This window comes from Odontesthes bonariensis, chromosome 16, assembly GCF_027942865.1.
Source record: "Odontesthes bonariensis isolate fOdoBon6 chromosome 16, fOdoBon6.hap1, whole genome shotgun sequence".
NCBI classification, from domain to species: Eukaryota; Metazoa; Chordata; class Actinopteri; order Atheriniformes; family Atherinopsidae; genus Odontesthes; species Odontesthes bonariensis.
The window spans coordinates 18,366,790-18,386,639 of NC_134521.1; the positions used below are offsets into that span (position 1 = coordinate 18,366,790).

General features: G+C 42.0%; 1 protein-coding gene across 1 annotated transcript in view; it reads left to right on the top strand.

Moving 5' to 3' along the window:
* The first annotated feature begins 1,057 nt into the window (after positions 1-1,057).
* Positions 1,058-19,850, top strand: part of sptbn4a (spectrin, beta, non-erythrocytic 4a) — a 38,715-nt gene continuing 19,922 nt past the window's right edge. The window contains exons 1-7 of the mRNA XM_075486506.1: positions 1,058-2,057; positions 15,856-16,119; positions 18,185-18,418; positions 18,753-18,842; positions 18,934-19,212; positions 19,322-19,452; positions 19,621-19,825. Of these exons, the coding sequence (XP_075342621.1) occupies positions 1,935-2,057; positions 15,856-16,119; positions 18,185-18,418; positions 18,753-18,842; positions 18,934-19,212; positions 19,322-19,452; positions 19,621-19,825 (1,326 nt within the window). The 5' untranslated portion in view covers positions 1,058-1,934. The remainder of the gene's footprint in view (positions 2,058-15,855; positions 16,120-18,184; positions 18,419-18,752; positions 18,843-18,933; positions 19,213-19,321; positions 19,453-19,620; positions 19,826-19,850) is intronic.

The following is a 19,850-nucleotide window of genomic DNA, read 5'->3' on the forward strand; positions in this document are numbered from 1 at the left end:
ATTGTTTCTTATGAGTTCTGATGACGCTCTGCTGCTGTGACTGTGGGATGAAATTCACTTTAAAAATGTTGATGTTGCAGTTATCGTGATGCATTGTGTTGAAGATTTTAAATATAAAAGGTATAGGATTTACTGGTTCAAGAAACTGCTAAAAATCTGTTAATATGTGTCTGCAGCTGTATCTTTGCCTTAATAAAAAAAATGTTGATTTAAAAAAAAAAAGAAACTGCAAAAAATCTATTAAATTATGAACTAAACATGAAAAGTAAAAGAAAATACACAGCGAGCCTGAACAACAAAACTCGGTGGTTGAAGATAGTGCTCCACTTCCTCATAAAACTTTGATTACCACTATGCCATGGTGATTCTATTTGTAAAACTGGTATTTTTAAGGAACAGTATATAAATAAAAAATGTTTCCAGAGCTGCAGCACAAACCCAGACCTAAACTTAAACCAAAGGCATTTTTTAAAATGTGTAACTTTCCTATTTACCTATAATTTCGTTTCTGGGGGATTGATATCCACCTAAGTACATCTTAAAATGTCTGCAGCTTCTGTGCCAAAATGATTTATTTGCAGTAACAGCATCACATGCAGGTTTCCTTAAAGAGAGCGAGTGATTAGTGATCTGAATCAGTCAGCTGCACCGTGGCTCATGTGTGCATGCGTCCTTCTTCCCTCTCATTCAGCTGTTTTAACACGACACCTCCCCCCCCTTCCTCCCAAATCCTGCTCCTGCTCCGAGTGCAGTCATTTCTAGTGCAGAGAAATGTCCCTGGTGACACTGAGGGATGACGCAGACTCTCTCTTCCTCTTGCTGTTTCACTAACCCCCCTCCCTCTCCTTCCAACTAACACCATCTTTTCCCTCTTTTGACTTGCTCTCCCCTTTTTTTTTTCGCCTTGGTACTACCCCTTTCTCCATTTCCTCTCCCAGTCTCCCCTTCTCCTCTCATTGCCTCCCCCCCTCCTTCTTGCTCTCTCTCTGCTCCGGCACTGCAGTGCTGATTGTGATTGAACACACTTTCATACACACACTCACGCAACCACACACACATACACACACACGGGAGTGTTGCTGAGAGGGAAGGACTGCAGCAGCATGCAGCAACCACGGCTGAGCCGTACGGGGACTCGAGGAAGGGGAACTCAGGAGAGGAAATAGTGTGCTATCTCAGACCAGCCTGCGTGTGCATCTTTGCAGAGGTGGGAACGATGCATTTCAAGAGCGGATGGCTTATGTTATCAAGCCTCCTCTGCACTGCCTCTGCATCCCGTTCACCCTGCTCCTCCCACTCCAACTCTTCCTCCTCCTCCTGTCTACAGCATCATTAGACAGGACTACAGATTGACCGGGACTGGCGAGTGGTGGATGGCCAGGTTTTGCCCCTGCTGAAGGATTCTGCTGTGGCTATGCTACATCTACACCCTCACTGTTGGCTGGATTGTAAATGACATTCGGAGCCAGAAAATAACCCCTAAGACACACGGAATCTTGGATCTGTTTGTCGTTCTTTACTAGTGTTGTCACTGGCGCATTTCTTCTTTTTCGCTGGCTGTTTTTGCCTTCTCTGTGACTGGCTAGCAGGCACTGCAGCATCAGGACCGCAAGATCCATGAAGTGGTAGGGCATAAGGACCCAGGGGCGACCCTAAGGAAGGGCTTGAGTACTTCCACTGCTACCACTGCTGAGGTGCTTATCTTGATTTTTTTTTTCCCCAGAAAAGGGTGTCTGGTCGGGGTTGGGGAGGGTGGTGACAGCACAGGTACCAAGGCCCCTGCAGAGCCGAGTGGGTGGCTCCTGCGTAGAGGAGGCAGGCAGGACGTCCTGTGGGAAAGGGAGAAAGAAGGGCTGGCTCAAGCGTTGGGCTCCTGATGGTGGCTATTTTCGTCTCCCATAGCTGAGTGATTGGGACAGCGGGTGGAAGAGAAGATGCTTATGGCCCGAGACACAGCGCGGGATGAGGCTCAAAAGCTACACAGGAAGTGGCTGAAGCACCAGGCCTTTATGGCAGAGCTGGCCCGCAATAAAGAATGGCTGGCCAAGATAGAACAGGTGAGTGGAGGTGACCCGCGGAGGCAGGGTGGGGGAGCACATGCCAAGAAGAGCACATGACTGAGAAATAGTGTTGTGGGTGTGGTGGCAGTATAATCGAATTGGTAAAATTAGGTGAAATGTCATCACTCAGCTTTCATTTCATCCTTAGCTCAGGGACATCCTGTTACTCTCTCAAGGTTATATTGATAGAGCAGCTATGTTATTTTCAGTTTCACATGTGGTGTGATCCCTGTGGTTCTTTGGGTCTAATTGCACTAAGGTTTGACTAATTGGAATTTCATTTGATGGCTACAGTGGATCATATAGAGAACATGCTAACCTTGCAGCAATGAAGGCCAGAAGCACAGTATTTACATATTGTATGATAGCTATAGCTGATGTAAGGTCAGTTCACATCATTAAAACATTTTCTGGTTTGCTTTTTTCTCATTCCCATCATGCTTTGCTACCCAGACAGGGCAACATCCCATCCACACAGAATGTTCTCCATACTTTGACACAGTGAAGCTCAGGTGGGCTCTTGACATGTGTATCAGTCAACGAGTCTCCCATTCTGGTTATTGCAGAGTGAATTTTGCCTGTTTAAGTCACATTTATATTGCTGCTGTTATTTAGGAAATTAATTCAACCTGCTGACAAGAAATATGGGTAAAAGCTACAAAGTTTGCATTAACCATCGTTTTTTGCTTATGGGCATTTTAAGTATTTAAACAGATGATATAGTAATAGACTCAGAATGATCTTTAAAAAAACTGCGATCTGGGTAAACCAAGACGGGCCTTTTTACTTTCAGCCCCTAAGCATAATTTGTGAATGTTAGCAAAATGTCAGACAGAAACCATTTTTGCAGCTGAAATCTCATAATTCCACCATTTTACCTTATACATTAATCATGATTTTCTCAGGATATTAAAGCTGCGAAATGTCCTTTCATGCATCTCAGTGGTAAAAAAGCTGTACCACACACCCAAATTATTGTGTTAAAACCGTTCTGTCAGCAGGGTTTTGTACCTTTTATAACTCAGGTTGCTCAGACTCCCATCAGTTCTCCATTTATACTTGTGCCATAGGAGGGGAAATGTTTCAGGCTCTCTTCACTGTATTTGCATCACTGATAACATTTGTTGACATTTCCTTGTGTCGTAATTATCCATTTTCATTACATACATTTAGAAATCCATTAAACTCTATAGATTTTTACACACTATTGTAGTAGCATGTGCTGTATTATAAAATATTCATAGGACAGGGAAACTAATTTTAACCACAGCCCCTGAGACAACCTAAACACAGTATATTACCTAATGATGAGATCTTCTGTAGCCATCTTGGTTGTCCATTTGTGAAATGTGTTTTAGGGTTTATCATGTTTTCGTCTCAGTGCTCTCACCTTCAAACACCTTGATTTTGATCAGTCACAATGCAAACAAGGTATAATATCGCTTGTGATAGGCTTGTGTTGCTTCGCAGTCTAGGCGCATTTTTGTGCTCAGAGTATGCAGACATATTCATTTGTGTTCTCATGAGTGACATATGCTGTGATTTAGTTCCAGAGGGTTCGGTCTTTCTTTCGGTATTGCCAGCTGAGCAGTGCACAACAGTGTCATAATGCTCTCTTTTTTTATTCACTGGAAGACAGAAGCACCTTTTCTGCTTCTTTTCTGCTTCATATATTTAGTTGGTCTGATGGTTGGACAAAATAAAAAAATATTTACATACAGAACCAGTGAAATATCTGGACACACTATCCATTTAAAATGAATGGAGAAGACATGAGGGCATGTGACAAGTCCAGTCTGGTCTCACAGCAAAAATGGGAAAATTTGTATTCGTGTGGTTGACCACCAAATCTGTATTTTTTTTAAATGCAATCCAGTACATCTTTCAAAGTTATGTATTTCATCAGGTCATTTGATTCATATATCCAGCATCCTTCGTGTGTTGATCTTAGGAGTCAGTGAAGAAGATTTTGATTCGGTGTGTTTTCACTTTCAGATACGGCCAATAGTTGCGTCTGAAGAATATGTGAGCTCTTGTGGTCGTGAGAGCATCTGCATGTAAATTGTAAAAATGGCATCCATGATGGTGATGGTCGGATTGTGTGTTTGTGTGACTGTGTTTGAACCCAAACTGTGATTATTTTCTGACGGTACCCAAGTAATGGTTTAGTCTAAACCTAACTAGGAAGTGGCAAAAGTGTTGCCATGCTATGGACTGAAAATAACTCAGAAGTGAAAGATTAATTTTAGTATTGGTCTCAATGTCATATCACACAAAGACCTATGGTTCAAAGCACTACACTTAGCCACAGCATCACAGTGACACAGCATTCCTGTATGGAGTTTGTTTTGTGTACATTAGCATGAAAAAAGAGAGAAAAATAAAATCTGTGGACAAGAATCAATCATTCAAGTTTCATGACTATTTCAAGTTTTGCCGTACGTCAGGGTTATCAGCTCAAAGGACGTGTTGCTACTGAGGAGCTCAACAATGAAACGCTGTGGGGAGTCTGCAAACTTTGGTACAGATTATGGAAAAACCACCAGCCAAGAGCTTTAGAGCTTCAGGCTAACCTTGAGTGATCTCGAACGGTGGTTTAAAGGTCTATCATAAACTTCCACACTGCATGATCAAGTATGAGTACACAGGCAAAGGCTAGAGAGAGCATCAGTATTGAAAGAAAAGAACACGAAGGTAAGACCAGTATTTGAAAACACTTTCATCGCTAAAGCACAGTCTTAGTGGGACGATATTTCATTGACAGAAGAACCAGATAAGAGTATTTGGGAATGCGATGCTTCAGTTTGTCTATAAATGTTTAAATGAAGCTCACTTCAGTTTGAACTTGAACTTTATGGAAGTCCTATAATGCTGTCGGCCTGTTGCCAAAGTTTTTGCAGCCAGATATCAGTGAATGGTGATAGTGGTTGTGTGTGGAGAACAATTTTTTTTTCTATTTCTTTAAACTACATGAAATCCTGTTTATTTTGTTCTTGTTTAGTCATTTTGGACATCTTATATCAATATTTATATGCATTTCCATATCTTCTTTAAGATATACAAATCTTTTTGCCGAAAAGAACAGAGATACCAGTAAGTCTGTCCTGAACTGTAAACTGCACAGTACCTTTGTTTGGAATGATTCACAATTTTAATATCCCTTTAAAAGATTAGATATATTACATTAGATATATATTTTAAAACGTATAAGGTGAGGTCATAGCAAAGATTCACCATATGTAGAGGGACCTACAGACAAAGCGTGCACAGTGAGACGGGTGCAAAACTTGACATAGCTTTTGGACCAGAATCTGGGCCAGACATTGTCATTACATCATCTATGGCATATGGCTCTTCTATCACTAAGCCAGTAAACCATGAAAGCATTCAAATCTAAATATTTCAAGTGTCCTTTTTCAAAGCAAGAACTTATTATTTTTCTCATGTAACTCTACTCAGGGAAATATGGAGATGCTATCTACATCGAATGACATTTTAGTTTGAAATGAAAACAGGTGAGTGAAACAGGACACTGCTTTACTTCTAAATCCTCAGCACATTTGTTCAACCTTTAATGCCAGATACCAGAGATATAAACTGAAAAAATTGACACTGAGTCCAGAAGATGGCTCACCTGTGCTGACCGGCACAAGTCTCTGTGTTCGTAGACCCTTACAGGTAGTTAAAGAGACCATTATGTCTCCATAGCCCTGCTAACATCACTTAATATACTCAGCAGCTATCTCTGTCGTTACCTGAGAGACAGAGAGAAAAGATGACACCGCACCCTGCCATGATCTGAGAACTCTGCGTCCTTTTGGAAGGGTTCCTGCCGCGGCCCGTTCCTCTTCTCTCTTACAGTACTTACTCAGCACATGAAGCCACCCGCTCAGCCCCAGGCTGACTCGTGCATGTGGAGGATCTGTGGGTGCTTCTCTGTTACAAGAGGGCTCACAGCTGACCTTGTGCCAAGCCTCAATATGGATCAGGGATCAGCACTTTGTAAACACATAAACAAGCCAATACCTTGAACATTTACTGTAGATTCGTATCAAACTAGTGAACACACATTTGAAGATACAGGCTGTTGGTATGCCTGCTAGGCATTGCTGCCTGACGCACCTCCACCAGTGCCCTCTATGCAAATGTGCTCCCTTGAAACACCTATGGGCAGGAACGGGTCATCAGCTGGGGAGCACCAGTCACAGATGTTTCGCTCCTTTAACCCTAGTACATCTCTTGGTGGCGGAGCAATGGCTGGTATCCCTACCTGCCACCCCCTGCTGATGCCCTAGGTGTTCTGCCCCACCCTCTATCTCTCCTCCTTAGCCATAGCCAGAAGCTGCCCTTCTCTGCCTCCTCCGCCAGTTCCTTAATGGCTTTCCGGCTCCGTGCTCCTGTACAGCCAATGTCTCGAAGCAGGCGAACTATTGAAGAGCCCACGAAGCCCCTACACCCCACCTCAACAGGGCATGTAATGGCTTTCCAGCCAGCCTCCTGACACTCTGCCGCCAAGTCTGCATACTTGGAACGCTTGCGTTCATTGGCAGCCTCCATCCCTTGTTCCCACGGGACAGTGAGTTCCACCATCAGGATGGTCTTGCTTGGGACTGACCACAAGATCAGATCTGGCCGGAGTGATGTTTCCACTATCTCCCTGGGAAACTGGAGCTGTCTCCCCAGGTCAACCCTCATGGTCCACTCTCCACCGGGTGAGAGGAGTCTTGGTGTTGCTCTCTGGTGGGTGGGTTTGGGGTTCTCCCCAGCTCTAGCAAAGGGGATGGGCCGTCTCACTGGGGCAGGAGGTTGGCTGTTGGCCTGTTGCCTGCATGCTTCTGCCACCTCTGCCAGCTTTTTCAGCACCAGGTCATGCCGCCACCTGTAGCGGCCTTGCGACAACGCCATCTTGCATCCTGAGAGGATATGCTGGAGGCTTGCGTTGATGGTGTTGCACAGGGGGCAGCTTTCTTCCGCACCAAACCATAGGTGGAGGTTTCGGGGGCAAGGCAGAGTGTCATAGGTGGACTTGATTAGGAAGCTGAGTCTGGCTTGGGGGGTTTTCCACATATCTGCCCATGACATGGGCCTGACTGTGACGCCTTCCCAAGACATCCAGCCTCCCTGCCGGCTTTGGGACACTGCTTTGACGGGTAGCCGATCTTGTTCCGTCCTTGCCACTTCTGCCACCACCATGGCTCTTCTCTGTTCCTTGGAGGCCTTGGACCAGAAGAGGGGGGCCTCCCCTCTCCCCAACCCTGCTCGATGCTTATTTATATAACTCAAAATGGTTACTTGTTGAACTGGTCATCAGTGTCTTAAGAGTTGCTGGTACCCAATACAAAGTCATCTCAGTGCACTTTCATTGGAAAATACCCAACATGATTACCATACGCAATAGCTGTACTTTGGTACTCACAGATAAAGCTGCAATTAAGCTGCAAATAATAAATTCCACAACCAGACCACCTAAGACATTTTCACATGTCACAGTAGGAAAAAATGGGAAAATACTTTTACTTTGTCATTTATTTTTTAGAGAAGTGATATTATATTAGATTGACTGTCAGTGGCAAAAATATCAGGATGTTTTCTTTAAGTACATTGTGTAAAGCCTTGTGTTGCAACTACAAATTTGAAGGTGAAGGTCCCTCCAAAATTTGGCCCATCAAAAGTATAATCTCTTCTGGATTAGTTCAACTCATTTCAATCTTTTTTTATTTGTGCAGCATAAATAAAAGAAAAGGTAATACTGGGTCAATTTATATAGAAAAGAAACAAAAGTGTTTTTAGAATAACTTGTGTGTTGTTGTCTTCCTGCAAAGCCCACTTTACATTGAGCTGCAGACAGATGTACTTATATTTACCCTTAAAGGCCTACAGAAAGCTGACACTACACCCAATACATAATGATAATACATACACAGAGGAACAATAATGATCATTGGACTCTACACCAAAACATTTCATAAACGCATGAAATTTGCGATTTTGAATTTGCCGCTAGGAAACCTTCCTGGAATTCCAGACTGGGGGCGGGGCTTCCGTGCGACGTCACAAGTGCCATGGTTTTTCCTGGCTGCCTCAGTGTTGCCAATTTAGCGACTTTTGGCCATCTCTGGCGACAAAAAAAAATAATCTAGCGTCTTAGCGACTTTCGGGCTCAATCAAAGAAATCAAAAGCAAGCAAAGAAATCAAAGAAGCACTGCAGGATGGCGGCAACCCGGCATACCGTCATTTCCTGTCAAAACGGCAGTTTCAAGCCAGCTACAACGAGGGTAGGTTCACTTCCTGTTTTCAAAACAACAGCACGTAATGGCTTTCCCTATGATAAAAGGCAACGGGTATTTTATTTTGTCAAAATAACCGGAAGTGCGTTACTCACTGCGGCTAGCTTTAGCAGCGCCGAATTCGTTGGAACAAAATGGTAAACAGTCGGTATTTTGTCAGGTTTTCAACACGTTGGGGATCTAAACGACTACTTTCTCACCTGAAAAGTTTCAAATGTTGCGGGGACAGAGGAAGCAGAGAGACCTGCGGTCGGAACTTGTGTCTGTGCCTCCCTGTCCGCCTGCCTCCTCTCTGGTGAAATCAGCCGGAGCCATCCCGCCGTGTTCAGCTCCCTGCGGTGCGGACACTCAGGGGGAATCCACCTGGCGGAGAGCGGACACACCGCGGGATGGTTGCCCTGAAATCAGCCGGCAGAGCGATCGTCAAGAGCCCCGACGTGGACATGATCGCTCTGCCGGCTGATTTCCACTCTCCACCTGGCGGAGAGTGTGTTCGCTCTCCGCCAGGTGGATTCCTGTCCGACCGCAGGTCTCTCTGCTTCCTCTGTCCCCGGTGGTGTGAGCTGCTGGTGCTGAGGGCAACACACACACTTCGTACATCTACTCGCAATAAAAACTGCACTGAACCCAACGTTTTATATTTCCAAGCGACGTCCCGCGGCACACATCGAAATTTACTGTGAAGAAGCTGTCCAGGTCTGGCAAACTGCTGGCTTCGCTACTAGAACTACTGGGGGTTGTTCCAGCAGCTGGCACTCGTGACGTCACGCACCTGTCGTTCCAGTTTGCCAAATTCGAGTCAAATGTGGTGATAGTTTATTGGGCCTAATCAGGACTATCCAGGGGCCTAAAATTATTTTAAAATCATAAAAAAATTCCATGGTATATAAGGAATCGATCTGCTATTTCAGTTTTGTGCAAAAAATCACCTTTCTGTAGGCCTTTAAAGTTTGCTGGTATAGTTCATAATTCATTGATCAGTCAATGATATCAAGACAGCCTGGCCCAAATGCAGCAAAGCAGCTCCAAACCATTATACTACCACCACCATGTTTTACACGTAACTTAGAAGTTACCCTGGCTTCTTTTGTAACCTTCAGGATTATTACAGACATTTCTCTTTGAGTGATCTTTGTTGGCTGACTACTTCAGGGAACAGGCTAAACAGTCGGCATTTTGAGGTCTGACTGTGATTACGCACAACTGTAAAGAATGACATTTGAGCTTATCTATCATACAACTCCATACTTTCTCCTCTTACTTTTCTTTAAAATGTAATTTTTGTTTTCAGTCATTCTTTGATTCCACTTTCATTTACCATTTGTTAGATTTTGAAATAAATAAGTATGTGGTTTGGTTAAGGTGTTAAAAAACTACTTGGTTAGGGTTTCGGAAAACAGTGTTGAAATAGAGAGTCTCATTACATTATGCTCTATTTTCTGAACACACCCTACATATACGAGACATATTAAGTCTACCGTTGAATACATGCTCATTTTCAGAGATGTTGGGACTATTTCAAAAATCCAACAGCTTAAGTCTATACTTTCTTCATTGACCATCATTTTTAGAAAATATAAACAACAATAGAATTTGATTCCAGTAACACACAAAAAGTTGGGAGAGAGACGAAGGAAGACGGAAAGGTTAATAGAAAACACAAGCAACAATATTCTGGAAGTTTCTACGATCAGAAGAATAATTGGGAACTGGTGAAGGCGTCAGGATTTGGTATAAAGAAGCTTTCACCAAAGGGTTAGTCTTTCCAAGCCAGGATGTGTCGTGGCTCACGACTTTGTACATAACTCAACTCAAAGAATCATTCGTCAGTTCAAAAACATGGAGGAAGGCAAGGAGGAAGCTACACTTCAACTTTAAGTGGAAAAACTGCAGTCTCTGGACACAAGCTCATCCCAGAAGGACAGACAGAAACTGGGCGTGTGTTCTGTGGTCAGATGAGTTGATGTTTCAGCTGATTATGGGACAAAAAGCAGATGTCAGATGTTAAGCATCTAAGAAGTAGTTCCCAAAACAATGAAAAGTGTCATCATTAGGTATGGTGATGTAACACATGCATCTCTCATAAATTTTTTTGTGTTGTCGACATAATATTCTATATTAGTTTGAGTTTTCAAAATACAATCAAGTTGATAAGAGAGAAACTAAAATTAATTTCTTTGGATCTGTGTCTGTTAAACAAAGGTGTGAATTAATTAACAAAAAAAGTTCCCAACTTACCTGGTTATGGGATTTGTACATTACTTTGAAAGTCATCCAATGAAATTCAATTTGATCAAAAAAAAATGTAATCGCTATAGATGTGTTATAGTTATGAATTGAAAATAAAAGAAAATAAGACAAAAATCCATAGGAAATTAGAAGTAAATCAGAGAGAGAGTTGAAATATGAATGGATTTGGGTTTTGTTTAGCTGATGATGTCACACACAGCGTTGGCAGGTCACACAGGTGAACTCTCTCAGTAGACGACATGGACAGGAACTCGCAGCCAGCAGTTCAAAACCTGGCATTCAGAGGCACTCCTTCTCAGTAACATACCCAGATTACACCATCTGTCTTTAACAAACACTGCAATCTATCATCTGTTATCTCTCTGTCTGCAGTTTTGATTTGCCCATACAGTCTGAAAGGTGGATGGAAATGTGTTACAGTCATTTCTGCAGCCACGTCTTGGTGAAACAAATAATATTGCCCTCCAGATATTCCTGCTTTATTGTCAGGGCTCCAAGCTTGTCCATTTTATCTGCCAGTAATCTCACCTTTCCCATGGCAATCAAGGCAAGAAATTGTTTAAATTTCCTCCTCCTTTCTCTCCATTTTGTTTCTTCTCTGTATCCTTGACATCTCTTCAGCTCATTTGGATTTGAACTCTTATTCCAGGCATTATTTGGGCTTTGTAAAGCTCAATAAGCTGCTCCTTTTGACATGATTATTCATAGCAGATGTGAAAAAGTGCCTGGGTTACTTGCAGAGATAATTCCAACAGTACAACATCCAAAAAGACTGGTATTCAAAAGTCATGGTGGCTTATACAATAAAAAGAAATCAAAATGTTGGTAAATAAATTTATTTCCATCAGCATGGATACGAATATTTGGTTCCAACACTATTTCACATTTTGCCATATTACTTTATAAATGTAAAAGCTTGTCGTGGTCATTTGATCTTGCATATTAAAAACCCAGATCAGTCGTGTGATGCACCTGCAATAAAAAAGCTACCTGTAAACATCACTATAACAGTATTAACAGTATTTGTTGAGCAGTGGAGCTGCTCCAACTGCAAGCGAATTCTCAGCTCATTTATTGACCTGGTGACTACAAAGACTCTGTACAAGTATAGATTAAATGTTATAGTTTTTACACCAGTAGAGTAAATCATGGACTTTCCAGTCTCATAAAATATTGCTTAAAATATTTATAGAATAGATATATATAAAATAGAACAATTTTCTATAATTCCCACAAATATAACCCATAACATGATGAGATTTTCATACACATCCCACAAGTAGATAGAACCAATCTAAATAAATATTGACAAAAATATGATACAATTAAAAAATGAAACAAAGTAGAAACGTTAAAGAGCTTTAGAAAATGCAGGGATGGATGGCATTCAAACTCAGATCTGTCTGTGCATTAATGCTACCAGCCATCCCCACCTACCTTCAAACAAGTGATTTTGTGGATGTTAAAAGTGATAAATATGAATTTTGTACAGTTTCATATAATACAAATCATAGCCATGTCACTATTTAAAGGCAAATGTAGCTATGCAATAATTTTGGAGCCTTGAAATTGTAGCTATTTTATAAATTATGTGATTTTATTGTAAAACTGCTACATTTTCCACCGTTGACCAACATAGCTTTTACATGTTCATGAGTGAGACTGCGTTGTTATGTACATATTTACAAGTCCAAGCTTTTCAACAAATGATTGTGGAAGTATAAAATGGCACAAATGAAAGAGGTTTTATTGATGAATTTACTGTCGTTAAAGGGATAGTTCGCCTCTTTTGACATGAAGCTGTATGACATCCCATATTAGCAATATCATTTATGAACATTGACTTACCCCCCGCTGCGTCATCTGAGCCGAGTTCCAGCTGAGTTTTGGCGTCCACTAAGCTAGTCCGGCTAGTTGGCTGGGGCTTGAAAAATAAAGCGTCTTGCTTCTCAAAAAAATATGCGTTCAAAAGAGTTTTGCATCACAAAATCGTTTTGCATGAAAAAGTCAGACCTCACTTCGGTTGGCGCTATTTTTGCCTACCTTGATATCAATGCGTCCAATGTAAAACTGTGCAGACCGAAGAGCAGACCGAGCACTCCCCTGCTTCCGAGCAGCAAACACCGTAACAGGTGCAGCTATCGCTAGGTGGCTTGATGCATTGATATCAAGGGAGGCAAAAATAGCGCCAAGCGAAGTGAGGTCTGACTTTTTCATGCAAAACGATTTTGTGATGCAAATGTATTACTCTTTTGAACGCATATTTTTTTGAGAAGCAAGACGCTTTATTTTTCAAGCCCCAGCCAACTAGCCGGACTAGCTTCGTGGACGCCAAAACTCAGCTGGAACTCGGCTCACAGGACGCAGCGGGGGGTAAGTCAATGTTCATAAATTATATCGCTAATATGGGATGTCATACAGCTTCATGTCAAAAGAGGCGAACTATCCCTTTAACCTCTGCAGGAGTAGTTGCTGAGATTACTCCAACACAAGGCGTGCATTCGTCTGAGATGTAATGTTTGTTTTCACTCTGTTGGTAAAATATTTTGTGGATGGATGAAACCAAAATAGAAGTGTCAGGGTTTGATGAGAAGCCTGTATTTTTGGTAGGAGGAAAATACTGCATCCCTGAAAAAAATATTGCTTCTCTGCCAGTGAAAAACAGCAGCGTTGACATTAGGTTTGGAGCTGTATTGTTACATTTAGGCATGTGCAGTTTGTTATCATTGACAGAACAGTGAAAACTTAATAATGCCCAAGGAATTTTAAAGGGAAGTGTCAAGATATTGGTCTATATCTAAAGAGAAAGTGGGTTGGAATGTAACAGTGCATGCATTCCATGAATACTATCATGTGGAAAATGGTAGGAAGATTGATGAGTGTAGTATGGATGCAAATTTTACCAATATAGGTTCTAACTGAAACATTATGGCAGCGCCTATTAGATTCCCGTAGTCTTTTCTTAATCTCCTGCAGGATTTAGATCTTTACCATTTGATTCCGTACATTTGGACTGTTCGTACACTATTCCATAGATTTCTTCTTATTTTGTCGCACCTACTAATTTTCCATTAAATGTAGTAAGGAAGTTCACAGCAGAAACAGTTGTCCAGGTAGGGCAGTCAATTCAATTCAATTAATTCAATTCAATTTTATTTCTTTGGTGCCAAATTACAACAAATGTCATCTCAAGGCACTTCAAAGTTACAATCCAATTAAAGCCAATAAGAATCCAATTCATTGTAATACAATCAGAATCAAATCCAATCTATTAAACTCCAAATTAGTCCAATTCATATGTACAAAGCCAATTAAAAAAAAGTAGCCTCGCAAAGGAAACCAACAGATTGCAACTAAACTTCTCTTTTTATCCAATCCCCCATCCTGAGCGTGCTAGAGGCGACTGTGGGAAGAAAAAACTCCCTTTTAAGAGGGAGAAACCTCTGGCAGAACCAGACCCAGAAAGGGTGGCCATTCATCTCGACCAGCTGGGGTTTGACAGGACAGGAAAGAGGGGACAACAAACACCAAAATACCAGACCAGGGATACCTGCTGAGAAAGAGAAACACAAGAGTCATCTAGTTTTGTGTTGGTGCTGTTATGCTCTGCAAGTTGTATAAAGCAAGCTCACTAATCCCACCCACGGTTTCACTGTGCTGCATCAGCATTGTAACAAAGCATGCAAAATTTGGCAACACAACGTTGCCAAAAGACCATGAATTTCTCTGTGGTAGACTTCAAAATATCGCACTATGTTAGCCATGACTGCCTAGGAAATTCACGTCATAAGTGCCTTTTGGATCCAACCGTTCTCAGGCAGTCGCAGAGCATAGCACACCAGCAGCCTCATTCCTGTTCCATAAACCTTTTATTCTTTCCCCTTTTGCTTTCCTTCTTCCTGTAGCTTGCCTGTTCCCTCTCTTCTTTCCTCCCCCTCTCTGATTGCTTCTCCCTCTGCTTCACACCGTGTGTCAGTAAAGCCAGGAGAGGGAGAGACTTGCTTTCTGCTGGCTCTGCATTATGAGAGGGAAAGCAAGGCTGAGGAAAGATAGCAGCCAGAGAGGGATGTGAGAGAGTGAGCACCAGCAGCAGTTAAGCAGAGAGCTTGTGCCAAGAGAAGGAATGCAGCACTGCATTATGAAAGCCATACGATATAGGTCCAACTCTCTGAAAGATGAAGGAAAGAAGCAGGATTTAGAAGATACAACCCATCGTATGCATGGTTGTTATTATGATATAAGCTTAGTAAAAGCTGAATGCATCTCCCACCATCATATAACACAAAGTACAAATTATTTTTTCTTTAGATATGTAAAAAACTGCAACATTTCCATTTCTTCAAATCCATGTAGATATTCTAAAACAGATGCAGAAATTCTCTGAATCCTGTCATAGATGGAAACCACCCTGTTCTTCCTTCCTCGTTACTGGAGGAGACCGGAACGAATTTATCCCTTGAAAAAGCTTAATTTACACAAAGGAAAATGCTGCAAGCTTTTTTGATCTTACTGCATCTTCTCATCCCGATCACATTATAAACAAAGCCAGAGATTTAGTGAGGGAAGAAGAGCAGAGAAGCGCAGGCGAAGGACAGATAGGGGGTTTATTAGACGTAGTGTGCGTGACTTTTAGGTCAGCCCGGGGCCAAACGTTGCTCCATACACCTGCATATCTGCAAACAGGGGGGCTCCAGACTTAGCACGGAGATCTGTTGTGCCGAGCTATTTTTGGGACGAGCCTGAATTTAGCCACTCACTTTTTTCGCATTGTCTGTTATGCTCCCAGTTCCTTCCTGACATGCTGGGCTACATACAGCATATCGAAACAAGGTCTGCAGGTTTATGGTGCAGTGTAGCATGATATTTTTACAGTATACTCTTGGTGCAACGGTAGTGATTTCAAACTGGGCTGTTTTCTTGAGAGAAAATTGACCGATAATGAATGTCAATGTTTAAAGAGTTGTACCTTGTGCTTTAAATCTAAAATGGTGGACAGATATGCACTGAGGCAGCAATCACTTCAGCCTATAAGAACTTACCCTCAAAGCAAAACCTGACATTAAAGCAGAATATGAGTGGAAAGCAAATAAAGTATTCAGCCAAGAAATGACAGTCCCTCATATAATGTCATTTTAAAACAGGATAAACTTAACACCTGCAAAAACACATAGAAACTCACAGTAAATGAATGTCTGCATAACTGTGTACAGCAGTGTTTTATCAAGTGATCATAAACCCTCTCATTTTTTCTATCCAGGAGGGTCTGGAGCTGATCCAGGAGAAGCCGGAGCTGCGTTTAGTCGTGCAGCAGAAGCTGGTGGAGATCAGAGAGTGCTGGTCCGACCTGGAGACCACGACTAAGGCCAAGGCCCGTCAGCTCTTTGAAAAAAACAAGCCCGAGCCTGCGGTAAAGAGCTACTCGGACCTCGACAACCAGCTCTCCCACTTGGAGCAGCAGCCGCCCCAGCTGGAACAGGCACACCATCTGCCCACCTTCAATGAGCAGCTCCAGAAATTCCAGGCAAGTCTCAAGGTCCTCTTTGGTCTCTCTGAGAAGCTGTTGGCTCTATCTCATCTGTTGAGGGGGTGTGACAGAAACTGAAATTATTTAGAGCTGTGAGAAATCCTCATATTAGCTGAGATACTGCCACCAATTGGTTGTTGACGGACGTCCGTGTATCATCCATCTTGCCAAGCATATTGTCCTGCACAGTGGCACATGTGCAATCAATTAGGTAGAAACATTGATTAAATAGTCTGGCTTCAATTGTGGTATATTTACCCTTTTAATGCAGTGCAATAATTCTGTAGCTCACCTGTACACCTGACTAATAAACAGTTTAAAAGTATCTTGTTTTTTTTCCCCTACTCTGATATTAGTCCATAAACTCAAGTGTTTTAAGTCCATATGTGGTGTAGAAATGGAGTATATTACATCTTTGGATCTTGATTCTTAAATCTCAGCAGACAACAGTTTTCACTGAAGTTTAGTAAACTTGAATTGCACGTTACAAGTGTGGGCTGAAATTCTTTTGTCTGATTGTCTAACACAGTGTAAAGGGCTTAAATGCTCCTCAAAATTGTAACCAAAGTACAACTTGAAGGTGAATAATCAAGTGACTTAAGACAAATTAACATGTAGCAAGAACTAGCTTTTTTTAAAAATATATCTCCACATCTGCACAACAATAACATTTAGAGCTTCAGTTCAGAAGTAAAGTATGTTTTAGTATTTTAGAATTTTGTACACACAAAAACATAGCTCAGCAGTCATGTAGCCTAAGGCAGGATCAGTTTAACAATAAACTCATAACAATCAGATAATTATGGATCCACGCAAGAATTTTGATGCTGAAGAGATAAAAAATGTGAGTGCACAACTATATGACAGACCCTCTTAGACCCTTATAATTATGGGTCTAAGAGGTGACAAAAAGACAAAAAAAGGACAAGCATTCGGAATAATATTGGCCATATGAAAGAAATTAATTTATGGTTTGGGGGAGAACTGATGGAGGACCGAGCCAGTGTGCAGCTGAGTTAGCGATGTTAGCTAATGATTGTTAACATTGTTTTCACAGTACTGCAAAGTTTGCCCTCACATGTCAGAGTATCACAAATCTAAAGGTAGAGTTGGCCTAATAAACAGTAACAAAACCAGAACCCAATGAGGAACTGGAAGGCTATTGGTCCCATCACACACTGTATAAGAAGTGTGTGATTTTTAGATGCCAGAGACGTCAGAGTGAGAAAGGGAGGATAAATCAAGAGGGAAAGACAAACTATTAAATTGGAAAACAAGACTTATGTATCTCAGCACTTTGTCGTTGTCTGGTTCTATACCTCGTCTGTATGCCTAAGGAGACATACAGCAGAGAGAGCTGTTCAGAGTGAACCATTGTCTTTTTTAATCTCACTGGATTCCAGCGTCTACATGCTACCTGGAGTGCCATCAAATCTCGGGGTTTATAATCCTCCTGTCCAAAATGAACGCCACACTGTCGTGTTTGTTGTTACAGCTAAATCAGTGAATTCCTGTCTGTTCATCTGCACAAAGTGAACTCTGGCAGAAAAGCAAACCCCTTTAGGTTCTTTTAGTTAGAATAACTGTGGCTAAAAAGGCTGGAGTTTGTGCAGCCTGCAGTGCTTGTCTGAATCCTAGTTTCATTGCTCTCCTTATTTATTGTGTAAAAAAATATATATATTTTTTTTTTACTTCTCCCTTACCTTTACTTTATCCAACAGGAATATTTCTCTTCACACATGAGAAATGTTTGTATTACCAGTGAACGCTCTAATTTGCCTTGATTTAGCTAATGTTTATGACAAACTTTGTAGTTTAGCTTATTGTAGTTAACATAATTTTGCACTGCTCTGTCATGTGTCCAGAGCAGCTTCTGTAATGGCTTGTTGAGATGCATAACATAACACTGCTGTGGCATTAAAGTATGCACCATATGCTACTTTTTTTTCTTTAATAGAGGCAAACCATTATATAACCCTGAAAGGTTATGATATGGAAACAGCGTTTGTTTGGCCATCCTTCATATGTCTGTAACATGACCTTTCGCTTCCCTTCGGTGCAGGCCATGGAGTCTCAGATAGGAGACTTTTACAAAGATGCGGGTGAGCTGGGAAGTTTCCAGGGACTCTGTCTACCCCAGCAAGGCCTGATGGCAAGTGACAGGGAGGCCGGCGAGCAGTCAGGCATGGTGGAGACCCGCATCGTCCGCCTCATTGAGCCCCTGAAGGAGAGACGCCGCATCTTGCTGGCCTCCAAGGAAATGCATCAGGTTGCCCAGGACCTTGAGGATGAGATAGTAAGTCGCACACTTAATTTCTCTGTTCTCATGTTAATTTTGAATATTTGCTCTTCTTTTCTATTGGCCAGAGTTTGTTCTGGTAATACAGAACTAAGATGCATGATGTTGAACGTCAAGATATTTTGTCTTTGCAGCAGCTTCCATGTCTGATCTTGCATTTAGTTCCCTTAAATGTTATCCTAAGAGCTGGAATAAGGGCAACTGGACTTCTTCTTGTTGGCTTTTGGTTCTTGATATATACATATATGTATATATAAATATGAACTAAAAACTGCTCTTAAATGTGCATTCTGAAAAATGTAATAACCTGCTTGTGATTGCTTTTTGATAGCTGTGGATCCAGGAGAGGCTTCCATTGGCCTCCTGTAAGGATTACGGAAATAACCTCCAGAGTGTACAACAGCATGTAAAAAAGAACCAGGTAAGTGTCATGGATGACATTTGACCATGGTCAGCTGAAAGATGATCTAATCATTGTCAGCCTTGGAACTTACCTCTGATTGGTCCTATAGACACTCCAGAGAGAGCTGACAGGGAGGCGGGCTCGGGTTGAGGAGGTTCTAGACCGGGCAAGAATTATTGCTTCGCTGAGAACTCCTGAGGTGGACTTTGTGCGTGAGGGGGCGGGGCACGTGCGCCAGCTGTGGGAGGTTTTGCAGCTTGAGACTGAAAGGAGGTCTGTGATCCTGGATGCTACGCTGCAGTCACAGCAGTACTATAGTGAGGCAGCTAAAGTGGAGTCCAGGCTGTCTGGGCAGAAACTCCATCTAGCCAATGAAGAAAAAGGCACAGTATGTACAACTCTTACATTCATGGAGGTATTTTCTGGCAAAAATCTACATCACAGTAAACAAGTCATACCTAATATGCCTTGGTATTTTTTTGGTGTGGATTTTTCAGGATGAGGCAAGCACCCTGCATCTGCTGAAGTCCCACCTGGCTCTGGAGCAAACAGTGGAAACATATGCAGAGACAGTGGGCATGCTATCCCAGCAATGCCAGCGTCTGCTGGAACTAGGACACCCAGACAGGTGGGGCCTGACCCCCTCGATAGATAATGTTTCATTTTTGCAGAAACTTTCAATTCTAATAATTTACATATCAGGACACAATTCTTTTTCATATGTCTTTGAGCATGGAGTGTCAGTAAATGTTTGCCTTGTGGTTGTGTCACTGTGCGTTCTCTTAATCTTAATCAGTGAGCAGATTACAAAGCAGCAGTCCCACATAGACCGACTGTATGTGTCGCTGAAGGACATGGTGGAGCACAGAAAGATCAAGCTGGAGCAGCAGTATTGGCTCTATCAACTCAACAAGGAGGTAGAGGAGTTAGAAAAGTGGATCACTGAGCGTGAGGCCGTGGCCAGTTCTACCGACCTGGGTCAGGACCTTGAGGATGTGACGGTCAGTTATGTCAGGTTTTATTGTC